A 16,549-nucleotide genomic window follows, 5' to 3' on the forward strand; every position below is an offset into this window, starting at 1 on the left:
AACCAAATTTACAAAGGTGCTGTCTCAGCAAAGTCAAGATAGTATCTTCACTTCTTAAGTTGCAATGCAATTAAATGCAATTATTAAAAATAACCATCCTAAAATTAAAGTACACAAATCAATTTTACTAACAAAGACAGAGGGTATTATTAACACTGTGGGTCTGTATAAAGACTATAAAAGTGGGCTCAAGGCCAACCAGCAATTTAGAAATGTTTAATCAGAACTATTCTTAAGAGAGGGACAATAAACATGGAGGATATGAGTATTCCCATCACCACAGAAGGCGTTCTGCGTTCTAATGGGAGAAGAGATAGGTCACCAGACTTTTCCATGGTTTGTAGGAAATACAAAGGTACTTCAAAAAGTTTGTCAAAAAATAGAATTAAAAGATAGTACAAATCTTTCCATGAATGTTTTGAAGAGTCCTCATATATCTTAAGAGAATCCATATGACCAAAACCATGTTTGCCAAACAATTTTCTGATTACTAACTAAGCCACATGGAGTTTACCAGAGGCAGATACAAGTATTACAGTCACTGTTGTAATCAATAAATTAGGATTATAGTTTAAACGTTAATATTTTTGTGATTTTGGTTAGATGTTAGCTCCAAAGCTTAATAAATTTGAGTTTCTGGAGTTAAAAGCTAGGAACCAGAATTTAGAAAATGCTAACACCAAGATAACAGAGTCACCCTGAAAGGCCTAATTCTTGACTGGCCTTATTCTCAGGTCTTCAGTCATTCTCTGAATTATTCTACTGATTCAAACACAGATGATAAGAGGTTCATTTGCAGTAGGTATACTTTAATTACAAGTTATCATATAAGAGAAGTCAGTTTTAATATGAAGTAAATACAGATTTCCCTTACCATGTTAAAGTAATTCCGAATTTTGGTTCCCCGGTCAAGGTCCCAAATGAAAATGTTCCCATCATGACCCGCCGAAAGTATGATCCTTTGATCAAATGGATGAGCTTCCAAAACAAATACTTCATCATCATGTCCCTGTGATAAAATCAATATTAAAAATGAAAAGCAATACCAAGTATCTGGTTTGTTTGGTCAAAAGGTCTTGAGAGTGCTATCAATCTGGTTCAGAAGAATTCATGCATCCCAATTTAACAGCATTTACTACATAAACTCTACACGAACACTGTAGTTCAGTTAGTTTCCTGTATTTAAAAATGCTGATTTTATAAAATATTCAACAGACAGAAGACCAAGAAGGGTGTTTAAAATAAAGATGGTCCAAACAGTTACAGCTCATTAACCAGGCCCCTGAATTGGAATTTAGATATCTAGGACTCTGCTATTTAAAAGGCCATAGAAAATCTGACAAACAGAATCTTCATTAACACCGAATTCCGCCACAGTGATAACAGACATTGTTCTTCATCCAGCACTATCACTGGCATTCAAATTGTATTTTAGGAGACCCCATGATACATTCAAAAGACAAAGCATAGTGGTTCTACTCTATATCTACTTTATACTTGGGGGTTCCATTTAAGGTATTATTTGAAAAATATATTTGCTTCTAAAAAAAAAAAAAGACAGGTTTGAAAACCAATGCTCTACGTTATATATTTCCCTTCCAGTAAATCAATGCATATCAGTACACAGCGACCTTAAATCGGGAGTTATCAAGCTGTAGCCTACAGGCCAAATACAGCTCCCAGACATGTTTGTATACACAGCCTGTGAGCTAAGAATGGTTTTTGCTTTTTTAAAAGGTTGTGGGGAAAAAACACAAAACAAAATAAAACAAAAAGCCAAGAATATACAACAGAGACCATATGTGCAAAGTCTAAAATATTTACTGTCTGGCCTCTAAAAAAGAAAGTCTGCTGACACCTGATTTAGATCACTACTGATTTTCCTCAGACTTAACTCCTGGCTAGATAGCATACGATTAACAACGGGCTCCCAGTCTTAGAAAAGCATGGAGAACATCCTGAAGGGGCATTTCACTTGGTAACGTACCAGCTCATTACACATCAGGAGCCTCTAGAAATGATCACACACTGTGAAACTCAAAAGTGCATTTTATCCCAAATCATGGTATTAATAAATGGAGTGATAGAGTATCCTACCATATTATCATTATGGACAAAAATACAGCTTATTAAAAAATAACTACAGATTGGTTCAAAATGTAGAGTTTTAACGCAGGCTTGTGGCTCACTTGGTAGAGTGCGGTGCTGATAACACCAAGGCCACGGGTTCGGATCTTATATAGGGATGGCCGGTTTGCTCACTGGCTGAGCGTGGTGCCGACAACACCAAGCCAAGGGTTGAGATCCCCTTACCGGTCATCTTTTAAAAATGTAGAATTTTAAGATGAGTAGGTAAAATTCCATTATAATAAATACCATCTGAAAGTTTATCAAAACTCTTCCCACTACTACTGAAAAAGATCTTTCTTTGTTATAAGAAAACCCCTTGCTCAATAATCAATTTGATATAGCAAACATTTTCTCAAGTTCCTAACCAGTAAACAACAAAATTACTTTGCTAAACTCAAAAGATAATCACAAAACTACTTCAGTACACATTGGGAAAAAAAGTCTTGTAAACAGAAGATTTTCATTTTTTGGTCACATGCCTTAGGATAGGGCATAGTCACTGGTCACAGGGAACAAAACCTTGTCAAAATCAGTAATGCCTTAAGATTTATCATATGCCATGTTTGTACTCATCTAAGCACACCTCTATTTCCACCACCACCAAACAAATCTAAATTATTATCATGGCTCTTGTCTACCTTAGACTCCTCCTGTCTACCAGCAGTTACTCTTACCCCATTCCAATCTAGTCCCTCTTATGTTGCCAGAATTACAAGGTATTTTTCAAAGGTAAAACTCACATGTCATTCCTTTGCTTTAAAAACCTTTTAATGGTTTCTTATTAGTCTTAGGATAGATCCTACAAGATCCTGAGTGGTTTGGCCCCTGTCCACTTCTCTAGTCTTCTCTGGTGAGACAAGTTTCCGCTCTCTATTCTCTAGCCGAATTAGCTTTCTTGCAGTTCCTTTCCATCTCAGGATCTTTGCATATGCCGTTCCCTCTTCCAGGATGGATCTCCCAACCTCTGCACATATGTAATTTACCAAATATTTATTGACCCCCTACCTCGTAGAAACAGCAAATAAACAAACATGAAAACATTACAAGAAAATAACAGGTAGTCATAAACACTGATGAAAATAAAGCAAGGTGATGTAATAAGACAAAGGCCGGGAGGGTACCTTGTATTGTTCGATCAGGGAAGGCCTAATCAAGGAGGTGACATTTAAGCTGAGACCTGGGTAATTCCTACCTTCCTTTCAAATCTTAACCCAAACTTCACTTCCTCGGGAACCTTTCTCTGACCCTCCCAGATCAGATTTGGTCACCCTGTTAGAAGCTTGCATTGTATCTCGCACTCTGTAAACTGCAGGAGGACAGGACTCCATTTACCATTTATTTGTAACATCTAACCTAGCGCCTGGCACACAGTTGATGCTCAAAAGTACTTACTAAATAGAAGAACTTTATGCCCCACTAAGACCCTGATATACAAATTGTTACAACCAAAACATAAGTACTATACCAAAACCAAGTAGATTTGACTATTACAAGGACTCAAAATATTCTGTTCTAAAATTTCTTCAGTAAAATACACTAAAAAGAAATGACCCATGAGTCAGCCCATGGGAAGAATGCCACTAAATAGGATTCTAAATTAAGGTACTTATTAAGACAGAATTTTACATGGATTTACATGGCCTTTGAAATTGTGAGTTTAGAGACACAGACCTGCACTAATCTAAAACTATAGCTGCTAACCACATGCGGCTATTAAGCATTTGACATGTGGCTAGTCTGAATTGAGATGTTCTTTAAGTGTAAAATACACACTAGATGTCAAAGATTTAGCATAAGAATATAAAATATTTCATTAATAATTTTTATATTAATAACATGTTGGAATGCTAGTATTTTGGATATATTGGGTTAAGTAAAATGTATTATTAAAATTAGTTTCACCTGTTGCATTTTACTTTTTTTATTGTTGCTATTAAAAAAATTAATATCACATATATGGCTCACATTATATTTTCATTGAAACATGCTGATATAGACAAACATTTCCTAATAAAGAATAAAGCAAACGGTACAGGTTTTTCCAGACATATTAATAGAAATTTGCATCAGGGAATAGGAGAAGCCAGAATAAGGTAAGCACTGGCTTAACAGATAAAAGGAAGAATCTAAAACTCCAATAACACAGTGTTAGGGTTTTATTTAGGAAAGAAGACTTGGTAGGTATATGAAAGATAAACTGGAAATCCGCCCCAAATAAAACAAATTTTTAGAAACCTGAGAGGGCTTAGGCTAACATCGTCTTGCATAGAAGTTAAATAAGGATGACTCCACGGTATAGTACAAAGAAAACAGAGTTGAGTCACAAGCATAGGCTTCCAGTCTGAACCCTGTCACTTACTACTGTATAAATGATACGGCAATCACTTGGCCTTCCTTCTCTTCTTAAAATGCTTATGAATTGATGATTGAAGCAGACAGGAAATAAGGCTTTTAAATGGAATTTAATCTAAAGCCAACCCATATCATGATAAATTGACAAACATCAACCCCAACCATGTGATTTCTGCTATTAACCCTATTAACTCTTCACACCACAAATATTGCAACATTCTATTATGACAAATACATTTTTTAAAAGAAAGAGGAAAAAGCAACTTTTTTCTCCTACTTCTTCCTCTTACCTCTACTTTTTGCATCAACTAATCACTGAAGGTAGAATATATAGGATACCTTTGGAAAAATAAGGTAAGCTCTTGCTATGGTTGAATGTCCTCCTAAGCTCATGTTAGAGCTCAACTTCTGATATGGTATTTAAAAGGTGGGGCCCTTAAGAAAGGTGATTGAATCATGAGGACTATGCTCTCATGAATGAATTAATCCATTCATGGCATTAATGTGTTAAAGGTTTAATGGGTTATCAGGGAATAGACTGGGGTCTTTATAAGGAGAACAAGTCCGCATATAAGAACAAGTCAGCATATGAGAAAGAGAACAAGTGCACTCTTTCCCTACTCCTCGCCATGTAATACCCTACATTGCCATGGGACTCTGTACAGAGTACTCCCGAGAAGAAGAAGGCCTTCCCTCACCAGTTGCCCTCCCCCAGGTCCTTGGACTTCCAAGCCTCCAAAACTGTAAGAAATAAATTTCGTTTTTTCATAAATTACCCAGTTTCTGGTACTGTTATGAGCAACAGAAAACAGATTAATACAGCTCTACTCTTAAAATAATAACAATAAAAAATCCCAACCCCTGCTAAAAACAAAATAATGTATATCCTTGACTGTATACTATAACATAATACATGAATAAATATTAGACTTGGGAAGGATCTTAAAAAGATTTTACTCATGTTTTGTGCAGGTATACTGTGTGTCCATACCAAGGGCTAGTCACTGGAAAGGTAACTAGTACCTAAATTTCCTATCTCCTAGAATAATGCACTTTTCAACTAGTTTAATTACTCTAAAAATGAGATACTTACAGATAAAGTATGAAGAAGCTGCCCTGTGATAGAATTCCATACTTTCAAAAGGAAATTGTTCACTGCAGTAATAACTGTGGTGTCATAACGATCCCAGGCCACCATAGTCACCTTAAGTTTGGTGACCTTGTCTTCTCCAGACAGCAAATTATTCCTAAACAAAACAATTTGAGTATTCATACTTGTTAAATTTTTAACAAAAGTGCATGTAAAATACCAAATTATAACAAAATTTCTCCAGGAGCATCTAACTGTTTAGGTGAGAAAATCCTGAACTATGCTTTTAAGTATTTATGAAAAAAAATAAATGGATCTGCACAGGGCAATATCTATAACCTTATTTTAGGTAGAAAAAAGACCCCCAAATGACAAAAATTCAATAGTTAAATAGTTACTTGAGGACCAAAAAAAGTGAAACTACACAGCAGTCTACAAATCTACTACAAATACTTTGAAAAATAAAATACAAGGTTATGTTGGCTACCAAAAAATATGAAAACCTATAATGATTAGTTTATTCCCTTAAATATTAATTTTTTAAAAAACTAATAGGCCTTGTAAAAAAGCAGTAAGAAACTTAACAACTTTTGACTTAATTGAATATGACATTATCAATAGCTGGTTATGACCACAAAGTCAGTTCTATATTATTATTAACGGGAAAATAATTAATTTCAGGGTCACATCCTAAAGAAACTATAGAGTTCAAAGCAGCTGGCTCGTACAGGGATCTGAACCCTTGACCTTGGTGTTACCAATATCGCACTCTAACCAACTGAGCTAACCGGCCAGCCCCTCAAAGAGATAAGTCTATATCTTCCTATCAAAAGTGAAGATGATGGGCCGGCCCGTGGCTCACTCGGGAGAGTGCGGTGCTGAGAACACCAAGGCCCCGGGTTCGGATCCCATATACGGATGGCCGGTTCGCTCACTGGCTGAGCGTGGTGCTCACAACACCAAGTCAAGGGTTAAGATCCCCTTACCGGTCATCTTTTAAAAAATAAATAAATAAATAAATAAATAAAGTGAAGATGATGAAATGGAATGCTGATTAAGTGTTCATATAATGTTGAGTAGGAATACTAACAATATGGAATATCATAAAAGTATCCCTCAGTTTACTAAAGTTAAACATATGATCACCCTAATCCTCAAAGTAAAAAGTAATACAGATAGCTGTAATAAAATGACCCATAGAAAACTAAGTAAGAGAATGACTTTGTGGGTATCAGCAGAACACAGAGACCTTTAGGTCACAACAGATCAGAATTTCAAATGAGTCTGCAATGTTCCTATCATCCAGTCTGTCAATCAACAGCAAAAGGCAATTTGCTTTGAGACAGATGCAAAACTTCACGTCTACCAATTAACACCAAACTATTTACTAATGTAAAAAGATATTTTGTTCATTATAAAACTCAATGTAAAAGATAATATACCATATGAGAACCACTGAAATATCTAATATCCATTCTTACCCAGTCATTTTAGTAGCCATATCTAGCACTATACTCTTCCATTCTTGTTGCTGATACTGCCAAATTCTTGCTGTTCCATCTCTACTTCCACTAACAAATCTTAAACTGGAACGAAAGAGTTAAAATACGCTTGTTACATTTCTTGAAAATGAAAATCACTTTTTTTCTGATTATAAAATGAATGCCCGCGTACACTACTGGGGGGAATGCAAGATGGTGCAGTCACTTTGTAAAACAGTTTGGCAGTTCCTCAAAATGTTAAACAAAGAGTTACATACAGACGAGCAATTCTACTCCCAGGGAGATATCCAAGAGAAATGAAAACATAAGTTCACACAAAAATGTGCACATGAATATTCATAGCAGCCTTACTTTTAACAAGCAGCAAAACAGAAACTACCCAAATGTCCATCAACAGATAATGGATAAACAAAATGTGGCACATCCATACAATGGAATATTATTCAGCAATAAAAAGGAATGCAATAATGATATACATTGCAACATGGATGAATCTTGAATAGGCAAATCTATAAAGACAAAAAGTAGATTAATGGTTGCCTAGAGCTCAGGATGGAAGAATAGGAGAACTCGGGGTTGACAGCTAAAGTGTATGGGCTTTCTTTACGGGGCTATAAAAATGTTTTAAAATTGACTGTTGTGACAGTTGCACAACTTTATGAATATACTAAAAACCATTGAATTTTACGTTATGAGGATTATTTCTCAAAAAAGATATTACTAAAGAAAAAATACATTCATTCACCCATAAATTCTGTCACTGTTAACACTTTGGTTTGTATTCTTTCATACTTAATTATTAATACATACATATATGTGGCATCTTCAAAAAGTTCATAGAAAGATCAATAGTATCTTTTAATTCTCTTTTTCCATGAACTTTCTTAAGCACCTTCTATACTTAAATATTTTACCCTATGGGAGATAGAATTGCACTACATATAATGATTTTCTCTAGCTTACCTGTATTTTGCAGATCTATTTCTATGTTTACAAGGATAAAACTATCATCTCCTTTATTACATATTCAACTATATGGACGTATCAAAGTTTACTAACTCAATCCCCCAAGGACCAATGTCTATATTGTTTACAGCCTTCATCATTATAAATATCTCTATGAACATCTCTATACATAACATTTTACGACCTTATAAATATCTTTGCTGAGTCAAAGAGTAGGCACATTTTTAAAGCTTTTGATACATACTGCCAAATTGTTTCCCTGAAAAGTTTTTTTAACAATTTATAATCTCATCAAAAGTTGTAGGAGAGTGTCCATTTTCCCAAAACCCTTGGCAATACTGGGTATTATCACTTTTCATTATCTTGTCATTCTGAAAGAAAAATTGTTACTTTTATTTTAATTTGCATTTCCTTGATTATTAGTAAAATTGGACATCTTTTGATGTGCTTATTGGCTGCATAAATAAATATAAAATAATGTATTTCTCCTTAAAGAAGAAAGGCAAGGAATTAAAAATTCAAATTCTGCTGGCCAGTTAGCTCAGTTGGTTAGAGCATGGTGCTGATAACACTAAAGTCTAGGGATTTTTTTTTTGTCCCAGTACTAGCCAGCAAAAAAAAAAAAAAAGATTCTTCTAGCATGAAGGAATAGTAGCTGTACAAATCTTCAATTATATAACTCAGTACAGTGCAGTTAAGTCAATCTAGAAATTTATTTGAAGGTTTTGTCGTTCGTTCCTAATATATACATTACTCTCTTTGTGGACTATCATTATTTACTCTCACATTTAATAACAATGAACAAATTCATCACTGTAAACCCTCACTGTCCAAAATATATTTAAAAATAAAATACATTCACCCATATAAAGTCCTTACATATATGGATACAAATTTATGCTAAATGGTTAAAATTTTAAGTCCATTCTAGGTCAACTTTTAGGCCAGGGCAGATTATCACCTTTTTGAAATCAGACATTTTAGAGGGTGCACTGTATGTCATTTCTGTGTTTAAAGACATAAGGAATATGTATCATGAGTAGTGACAATAAGCAATGTAGATGTTCAGAGGAAGTCAACATAGCTAAAAGCTGGAACAGTCAGGAAAGGCTTCAGGTAGGGCATAAACCTTAAAAGGAAGATAAGACAAGAGAAAGAGAAGGGAGGGAGAGGGGAAAGAGAGGAAAGGAGAGAGAATGGGAGAGGAAGGATGTAGGAGGGACAGAGGAAGAGTTTAGAGGAAGGTAGGGAATGGCATTTTTGAGGAGGAAATGATGTGAGGGCAAGTACAAGTAAAAGAATGGATGAGATAATATACATGGGATGTGACAGGAACAGTGAGTAAATCAATTAGGCTGGATGTAAGGATTCATATGGGGAATAGTAGATAAAAAAAAAAAGTAAGTCTAAGTCAAGTTGTAGAAAGCTCTGAATGCCAGGCTAAAAATTTGAATTCTATTCCATAGTCACATAAGAGGAAACAGTAAAGATTTCTGAACAGAACAATGGTGATCTGGCAGAGATGGACAGGTCAAATAATAATCCTTTACTATGGTGGTGGTAACAGAAGAAACAGAAAGAGCAAAATAAATAAAAAAGAAAACACTCAGGAAGAACTAATAGACTATGGTTACCATTTGGATGAGAATTTGGAACGGTTGGGTAAAGATGTCATCAAAGACAGACAAGGGCTTTGAACCTAAATGACTGGACAGAAATAAGATATCTACAGTAGAGGTAGCTCCTGAAGAACAGTAGTAAAACATGTCAAACATCTGTTTACACAAATATGTACTACATAATTACCTGTCTCCATTGTTACAGAACTGAACAGCAACAACTTTGTCCTAAGACATAAAACAACAGATTTTTGGTTAAAATTTACTTATCTGTAAAACAAAGTGCTTTTCCCCTCAAATTCACATGCAAAAGGATTATAGAGTAGATTTATTTAATGTTATAATTTTCTTTAAAAAATAATCTCTAATTTCCTATAAAAAAAAACTTGAGGACTGAAACAATGTATTAACTAAAAAGGAATACTTATTGGCAGTAATTTGAAATAAACCAGACATAAGTGAACCTACTCATAAATCATACCTTAAGAGACAGATAGTTCTGAATATGTATTAATTTGCTATGTCTCCCATAATAACATAGCACACTAATCCAAGATACTAACTTAAATGACTGATTTAATAGTAGTTGAATTAAATTTCCCACTTAAGGGCTGGCCGGTGGCTCACTTAGGAGAGTGTGGTGCTGATAACACCAAGGCCACAGGTTTGGATCCCTATATAGGGATGTCCAGTTAGTTCACTTGGGAGAGCATGATGCTGACAACACCAAGTCAAGGGTTAAGATACCCTTACCGGTCACCTTTTAAAAAATAAATAAATAAACAAATAAAAACTTCCCACCACTTAATTTTTTAATTTCAGGAAACAAATCAATCATTTCCCGTTTGCCACATGATTTATTTAATTATTTTACAATGGATCCATCTGACAGACAACAGGTACTATAATTTAGACATTATTTGAATATTCTATTTGAATATTTGAATCTACTTTCAGAATGCTATTTGAATCTTCTTTTAGAATGATTAACTCATACTCTTACAAATACAGTATGTATATTAGTGATGACAAGATTAAAGTGTAAGTCAAAATTTGGAATTTCCCTCTTTATTCCTTGATAAGAAAGCTAAAATGCACTCTCAAATGCTGTACGTATTTTCACTAACCAGTTATTGAACTGTATTTGAACTTAACTTTTAATAAAAAGCAGCACTAAATAACTTTACATTTGTTATTTTTCATTTTAAAACATTATTACACTGTCTTTATATGTTCAGAAGTATCCTGATTCATACTGTTTCATGATTTCACTGTAGTATTTACCTGAGAGATTCTGAATTCTCACTGCCAGTTGCAATAATTGGTTTTAGATGTTCTGAAGGAACATCTTTTTAGTGACTAACAGGTGCCATTGACTATAACAGCGAATGTTTATTTTTTCAGACTTTTCTTCTTAGCTGGGTTCCTCCAAATAAAACTCTACTAAATCAATTTTTCTTCATCTTTTTACTGCTCAATTCTTTCCTATTCATTTATTCCCTCCTTCCTTCTCAGCTCTCTATTAACTTGACTGCACTTGTATACACACCCTGCTTGGGTGGTAACTGCAAGGATGCCTCCTTGGCATGCTCTAACACAAATGGATTTCTCCCAGTTAATGGTCTACGATTGAGATCTTTAAATGTTTCCTAAGTTTTTCTATTTCAAAATTTAAATCATAATCCAGGACTTTAATATCTAGGAATAACTAACAGTAAGGTGACAGCTCAGCTGGGTTCAGTAAGTCTTCATAAGAAGAATGTCCAATTATGTTTGTATACAGGACAAAAAGCAAGAGACTATTTCCAAAAGCTCCAGGAAAAGGTTTCTAACACAAATTTCAGGAACATGATTGGTTCCGCAACTTACAAAGCATCTTTTTGCGATCTTTCAGGGAAATTATGTGTGTTTCATTGTTGTATTACTATTCCAAATGAGGTATCAACTGTAATAAGAACAGTAACATTAAGACTTGAAAAGCTGAGTGCTTTCAATTGCTGATTACACAGCTTTGACAATGAGGCACATGAGATGAACAGTAAACTGAAACAAATACTACCAATACTCCACAATTAATAATTATCAGAAGAAAGAAAGAAAGAAAAGAGAGGAAGAGATGCATGAAAGGTGTACAGGAATATAACTAAATGGTGGCTCAAAGCTTTCTGAAAAAGCCATAGGGGAGTAGGGATAAAGCAAGAGGACAAGTGCCAGCCCCCAATGGCTTTCACCACAGGCATCTACCTGTTCCCTGTATGTAAGACTGTTACTGAACCAAGTGGGATTAGATTCCATTGAGTCTTCAATGGCATTCTGAAAATAATTATACTAAGATCAACGAGTTAAATTCAGCAGAAAACAATTTTTTCCCCCTACATCCTTAATATGTCTTTTATTAAGTGTATAGATTTTAAGTAACAAGCAGCTCATACAACTAATAAAATAAAGCAGGCTAAAAGAGGATTTTCACAAACTATTACTGTAGTGTATGTATATATACACAAATATATGTATATATAGAATATTTACATTTTTATACATATTTTTCCATATAGTAAAATAGAACTCATCTTAAATACTACAACCATAGCAAATCCAGAATTTCACACTTATCTTCATTACTAAAGAGACATTTTGCCATAAAGTTTTTAGTACCAATCTATATTAAAGCAGGATACAGATTAGAAAAGAAGAAATGAAACCAACATTCTAGGAGCGTTAAAAAACAAAACAACATATTTAAGTTTTTCATTTTGCTCTTACCGTATGTGACTCTAATTCAGCAATTTTCTCAGGAATCTCAGAACCCAAATAATATATTCTAATCACATGGTCAGTGCTACCTGTTGTAATGAACATACCACCTGGAAGATTGAAAAAAAACAAACATAGTACCCAAGGAACTTTAAAAACCCTCTGATTTCTTCCTTAGTTGTATGCTACCTTGTATTAGCAAAAAGGCTTCAAGAAACACAAGGCTGTCTTCTAATAGTTAGAAGCCATACTAATTTCAAAGAAAAAGTAAAATTCAAGAAAAATAAGAGAAATATTTAAGACAACTATAACATTCACCCCGTAAAATCCACCAATTTATACACCAAAAACAGGCATATGGATCACAGACATTAAAGGTCACAACCTTGAGGAATTATTGATTCCTTTATATTTCATGTAAAAAAAAAAAACATGTTCCAAATTATTTATAAGATGACTTATATCTACAGTTCTCTTTTTAGTGGCTATAGTGGTGAATGTAAAAACTCAACTGCTTTTGGGATGATAAAAGAGTTCTAGAGATCAACGATGGTGATAGATGCAGAACAATGTGAATATACTAAACGCCACAGAGCTGTACATTTAAAAATGGTAGAAATGGCAAATTTTATGTTATGTATATTTTACCACACCAAAAAAAGGATAAGAAATAAAGGTTAACTAATGTAGAATTCTTAAGCATAGAAAAGCACTGTTTACACACTGTAAAAGTGTCTTTCTATATTGAGCAATGTACATGTTTTTTGTAAAGTCAGGGCAGGACTTTTGTGTTAAGTGGGGGAGGGATGCAATACACTTTTACTACTAGTATTTGGGGGAGGGAGGTCTGTTTGTTTTTTACCAAGTAAAATCTACATTACATAAAAGCGTATTAAATTGTCAATAAAAAAACAAAATCTCAACCGCTATTACATTTTAATTAGAGTCCAAAATGGTTTGTCAATTACAACATATGGCTCTCACTTCGGGTATTCTTCCATTACTACTCAAACACATACATATTTTTCTTCATAAATTTTAAAAAACCTATATTTTATAACAGGATCATTTAATATTTTGGGTACTCAACACATTCAATTTTAACACATACCAGAACTGAAAGATGAACAAGATATCTGAACTCCAGGTCTGGATCTCTCAGTAAATTTCACTGGACGATCTCTAAGGAGAAAAGTAAGATATTTTTATTTTTCATCATGTTCATCTAATGGGCAAGAATCTTAGCACACTGCAGGATACTGATCGATTCAGCATCAATATTACAGAAAAAACGAAAGGGAAGTGGTCAATAAGTACTATTCCCATCATTCAGGTTAAAAATGCATTTAGCTACACATGAGTGAGATCATGCAGCATTTGTCCTGTGCTTGGCTTATTGCACTTAACATAATATCTTCTAGGTTAATCCATGTTGTCCCAAATGATAGGATTTCATTCTTAATAGTATTCCATTGTGTGTATATACCACATTTTTTTTTAATCCATTCATCTGTTGATGGACACTTAGGTTGATTCTATATTGTGGCTATTGCGATTAGCACTACAATAAACATGGGAGTGCAGATATCGCTTCGACAAAAAGGTGATCTCATAAAAGTATAAAGTAGAATAGTAGTTACCAGAGGCTGGAGAGAAGGGAGGGGAATGGGAAGAGGTCGGTCAAGGGGTACAAATTTATAATTAGATAGGAAGAATAAGTTTTAGAGTGACTATAGTTAACAATAATGTATTGTATATTTCAAAATATCTAGAAGAGATGATTTTGAATGTTCTCACCATAAAGAAATGATAAATGCTGAAGTGATGGATATTTTAATTACCTGATTTATCACTATACAATGTATAAATGTATCTAAACATCACATTATTCCATAAATATGTACACTTATGTGTTAGTTAAAAATAAAATAAAATTTAAAAAATGCATTTAACCTTGCAAATATTCTTTATGATATCAGTATTATTACTCCAGCTTTCCAAACATATTACTATTACTATTATTAGAAGTTCCAAATTTTCTTACCAAAGAAATCACGCAAATGAAACTCCTTACCAAAATTTTCTGATCTCATAATAATTTTATTCTAAGAACTCTAACAACCAATTGAAGTAGGTATAGATATGTATACACACACATACACACACACATATATATATTTAAATACAAAGACTATTAAGAATCATGGTAATAAATGAAAATGAACATGCTTGATTTTTCATAAAATTTCTAAACTACTTCTAAACTTACCTAAACTTCATTGTTTTTACATGCCATTGCCAGAAACAGATCGTTCCATCAGCACCAGTAGAAGTGAGGTATCTGGTTGTGCCTTTAGTTGATGGACAAAACTTTAAAAAAAAAAAAAAAAAACTGATTCAAATATAAAGTTCTCATGTTTAACTTCAAACATAGCATGTTTTAAAGTTATGATCACTTTAATAAATATAATTTAAATAAATTCACTTAAAAATTTCAGTTTTAAGGGATTAGTTATTTAAATTTCTCAGATTAACGAATAACAAAAATTTAAAATATAAAAAAACTGTAGAAAAATTGTAATCAAATTTAGCATAAACTATTTTAGTCCTAAAAATAAATATTTTAAAATTATTTGATGCCATACTTTAAGATTAATATTTTTAATCACTTAATGAAGAATAAACTCATAATGCATTACTAGTTAAACCATTACAAATGTGCTAAACATACGCTTATACAGGGACAACTATGGTACATATGGAGAGAGCATCGGAAATAAATCTAAAACTGACAATTAGGAAGTTAATATCTAAGTATTTGGGTTTTAACATTTTAAAGTCCAACTTCAATGAAGTATGATATTAATTCTGTCCTTTTTAAATTTAAACCATTTTCATTTGTTTTCATGGATAATGTAAAACAGGTGAAATTTTTGTTGTTATCAAAGTTGCCAATTTAAAAGTCTACTGCTACACCAGATGGACCATGGCCTTTCTCATGTAGGCTTCTCAGGCTCTGCCCCTCGGTAATTTACATGTCCTGAGAAGAAAATGACAAAGAAGGGAAGAGCCATTGGGCTCCTGATGCCTGGGACACAGAAAAAAAGTTGAAAATCAGACAAGGATTTCTAGTATGCCTATAAGTTTTTAAAATCCCAAATGGAGTTATCAAACAATTTCCATTGAGATAATGACTAAGAATTACTCATATAAGATTGGAATATATATTGAAATCAAATCAAAAGAAAATGATCATTAAAGATATTAGAAGTCATTTACTTAGTGTTCTTGTTTGGAAGCACAGAACCTCTAGACTACAAGTTGAAGTCAAACAAAAATTATCAATTAATATTATCTATTAATAACTGATGTACAGTAAAGAAACCAGGATTCAGGTAGCATGCCTATACTTTCACTTATGAGATAGAGAACCTTGCATTAGAAAGTTTAATCTCCAATCTATAACAACAGTCTACAAATTATGGCCCACATGCCAAATCAAGCTTGGTTTCTGTTTCTGTAAATAAAGTTTCATTGGAAAAGTCACTTTACACTGTGGCTGCTTTTGGACTACAAGAGCAGAGCTGACTAGTTGTGACAGAGACTGCGTGGCCTTCAAAACCTAAAATATTTACTAAGTGTCCTGTAAATTTGCTGATCTCTGATCTACAGGAAAGAGACAATTCAATATGAAATAGTAAAATTTTATTAAGTTTGGAGAAACACTGAAAGCTTTATCATCACTATTACATTTAAATTTCTTCAGTTGGAGGGCTTCTGGTCAAGATGGCAGAATAGATGGATCCTAGCATTGCTCTCTCCCACAAATCAACCAATTTACAACTATTTAAAAGCAACAACAGGAGGACCGAGAGCTGCACTGGAACAGGCAGGAGCTGCGTGCTGTGAAAGCCCCCCAGCCCAGGCCAGTACCTGACCCCAGAGAGACCTGAGAGCCATTGGGCCCACACACCCCAATTCAGCCACACTGGAACAGACAGAAGCCATGGGACCTCCAGGCCACACCAGTGCCCACCACCAACAGAGGCCTGAGAGCTGCCGGGCCCACACACACCAAGCCAGCAGTGCTGGAACAGGCAAAGTGCCATGGGATGCCAAGCCCAGGCTAGTCCCCA

At 34.0% G+C, this 16,549-nt stretch overlaps 1 protein-coding gene across 1 annotated transcript in view; it reads right to left on the bottom strand.

Moving 5' to 3' along the window:
• BRWD3 (bromodomain and WD repeat domain containing 3) overlaps positions 1 to 16,549 on the bottom strand; it is a 115,959-nt gene that overhangs the window by 42,446 nt on the left and 56,964 nt on the right. Inside the window, exons 9-15 of the mRNA XM_063083354.1 lie at positions 14,683 to 14,783; positions 13,525 to 13,595; positions 12,423 to 12,523; positions 9,847 to 9,887; positions 7,054 to 7,158; positions 5,576 to 5,729; positions 875 to 1,009 (exon numbers count right to left, since the gene is read on the bottom strand). Coding sequence (XP_062939424.1) covers positions 875 to 1,009; positions 5,576 to 5,729; positions 7,054 to 7,158; positions 9,847 to 9,887; positions 12,423 to 12,523; positions 13,525 to 13,595; positions 14,683 to 14,783 — 708 coding nt within the window. The remainder of the gene's footprint in view (positions 1 to 874; positions 1,010 to 5,575; positions 5,730 to 7,053; positions 7,159 to 9,846; positions 9,888 to 12,422; positions 12,524 to 13,524; positions 13,596 to 14,682; positions 14,784 to 16,549) is intronic.

This window comes from Cynocephalus volans, chromosome X (genome assembly GCF_027409185.1).
Source record: "Cynocephalus volans isolate mCynVol1 chromosome X, mCynVol1.pri, whole genome shotgun sequence".
Classification (NCBI taxonomy): domain Eukaryota; kingdom Metazoa; phylum Chordata; class Mammalia; order Dermoptera; family Cynocephalidae; genus Cynocephalus; species Cynocephalus volans.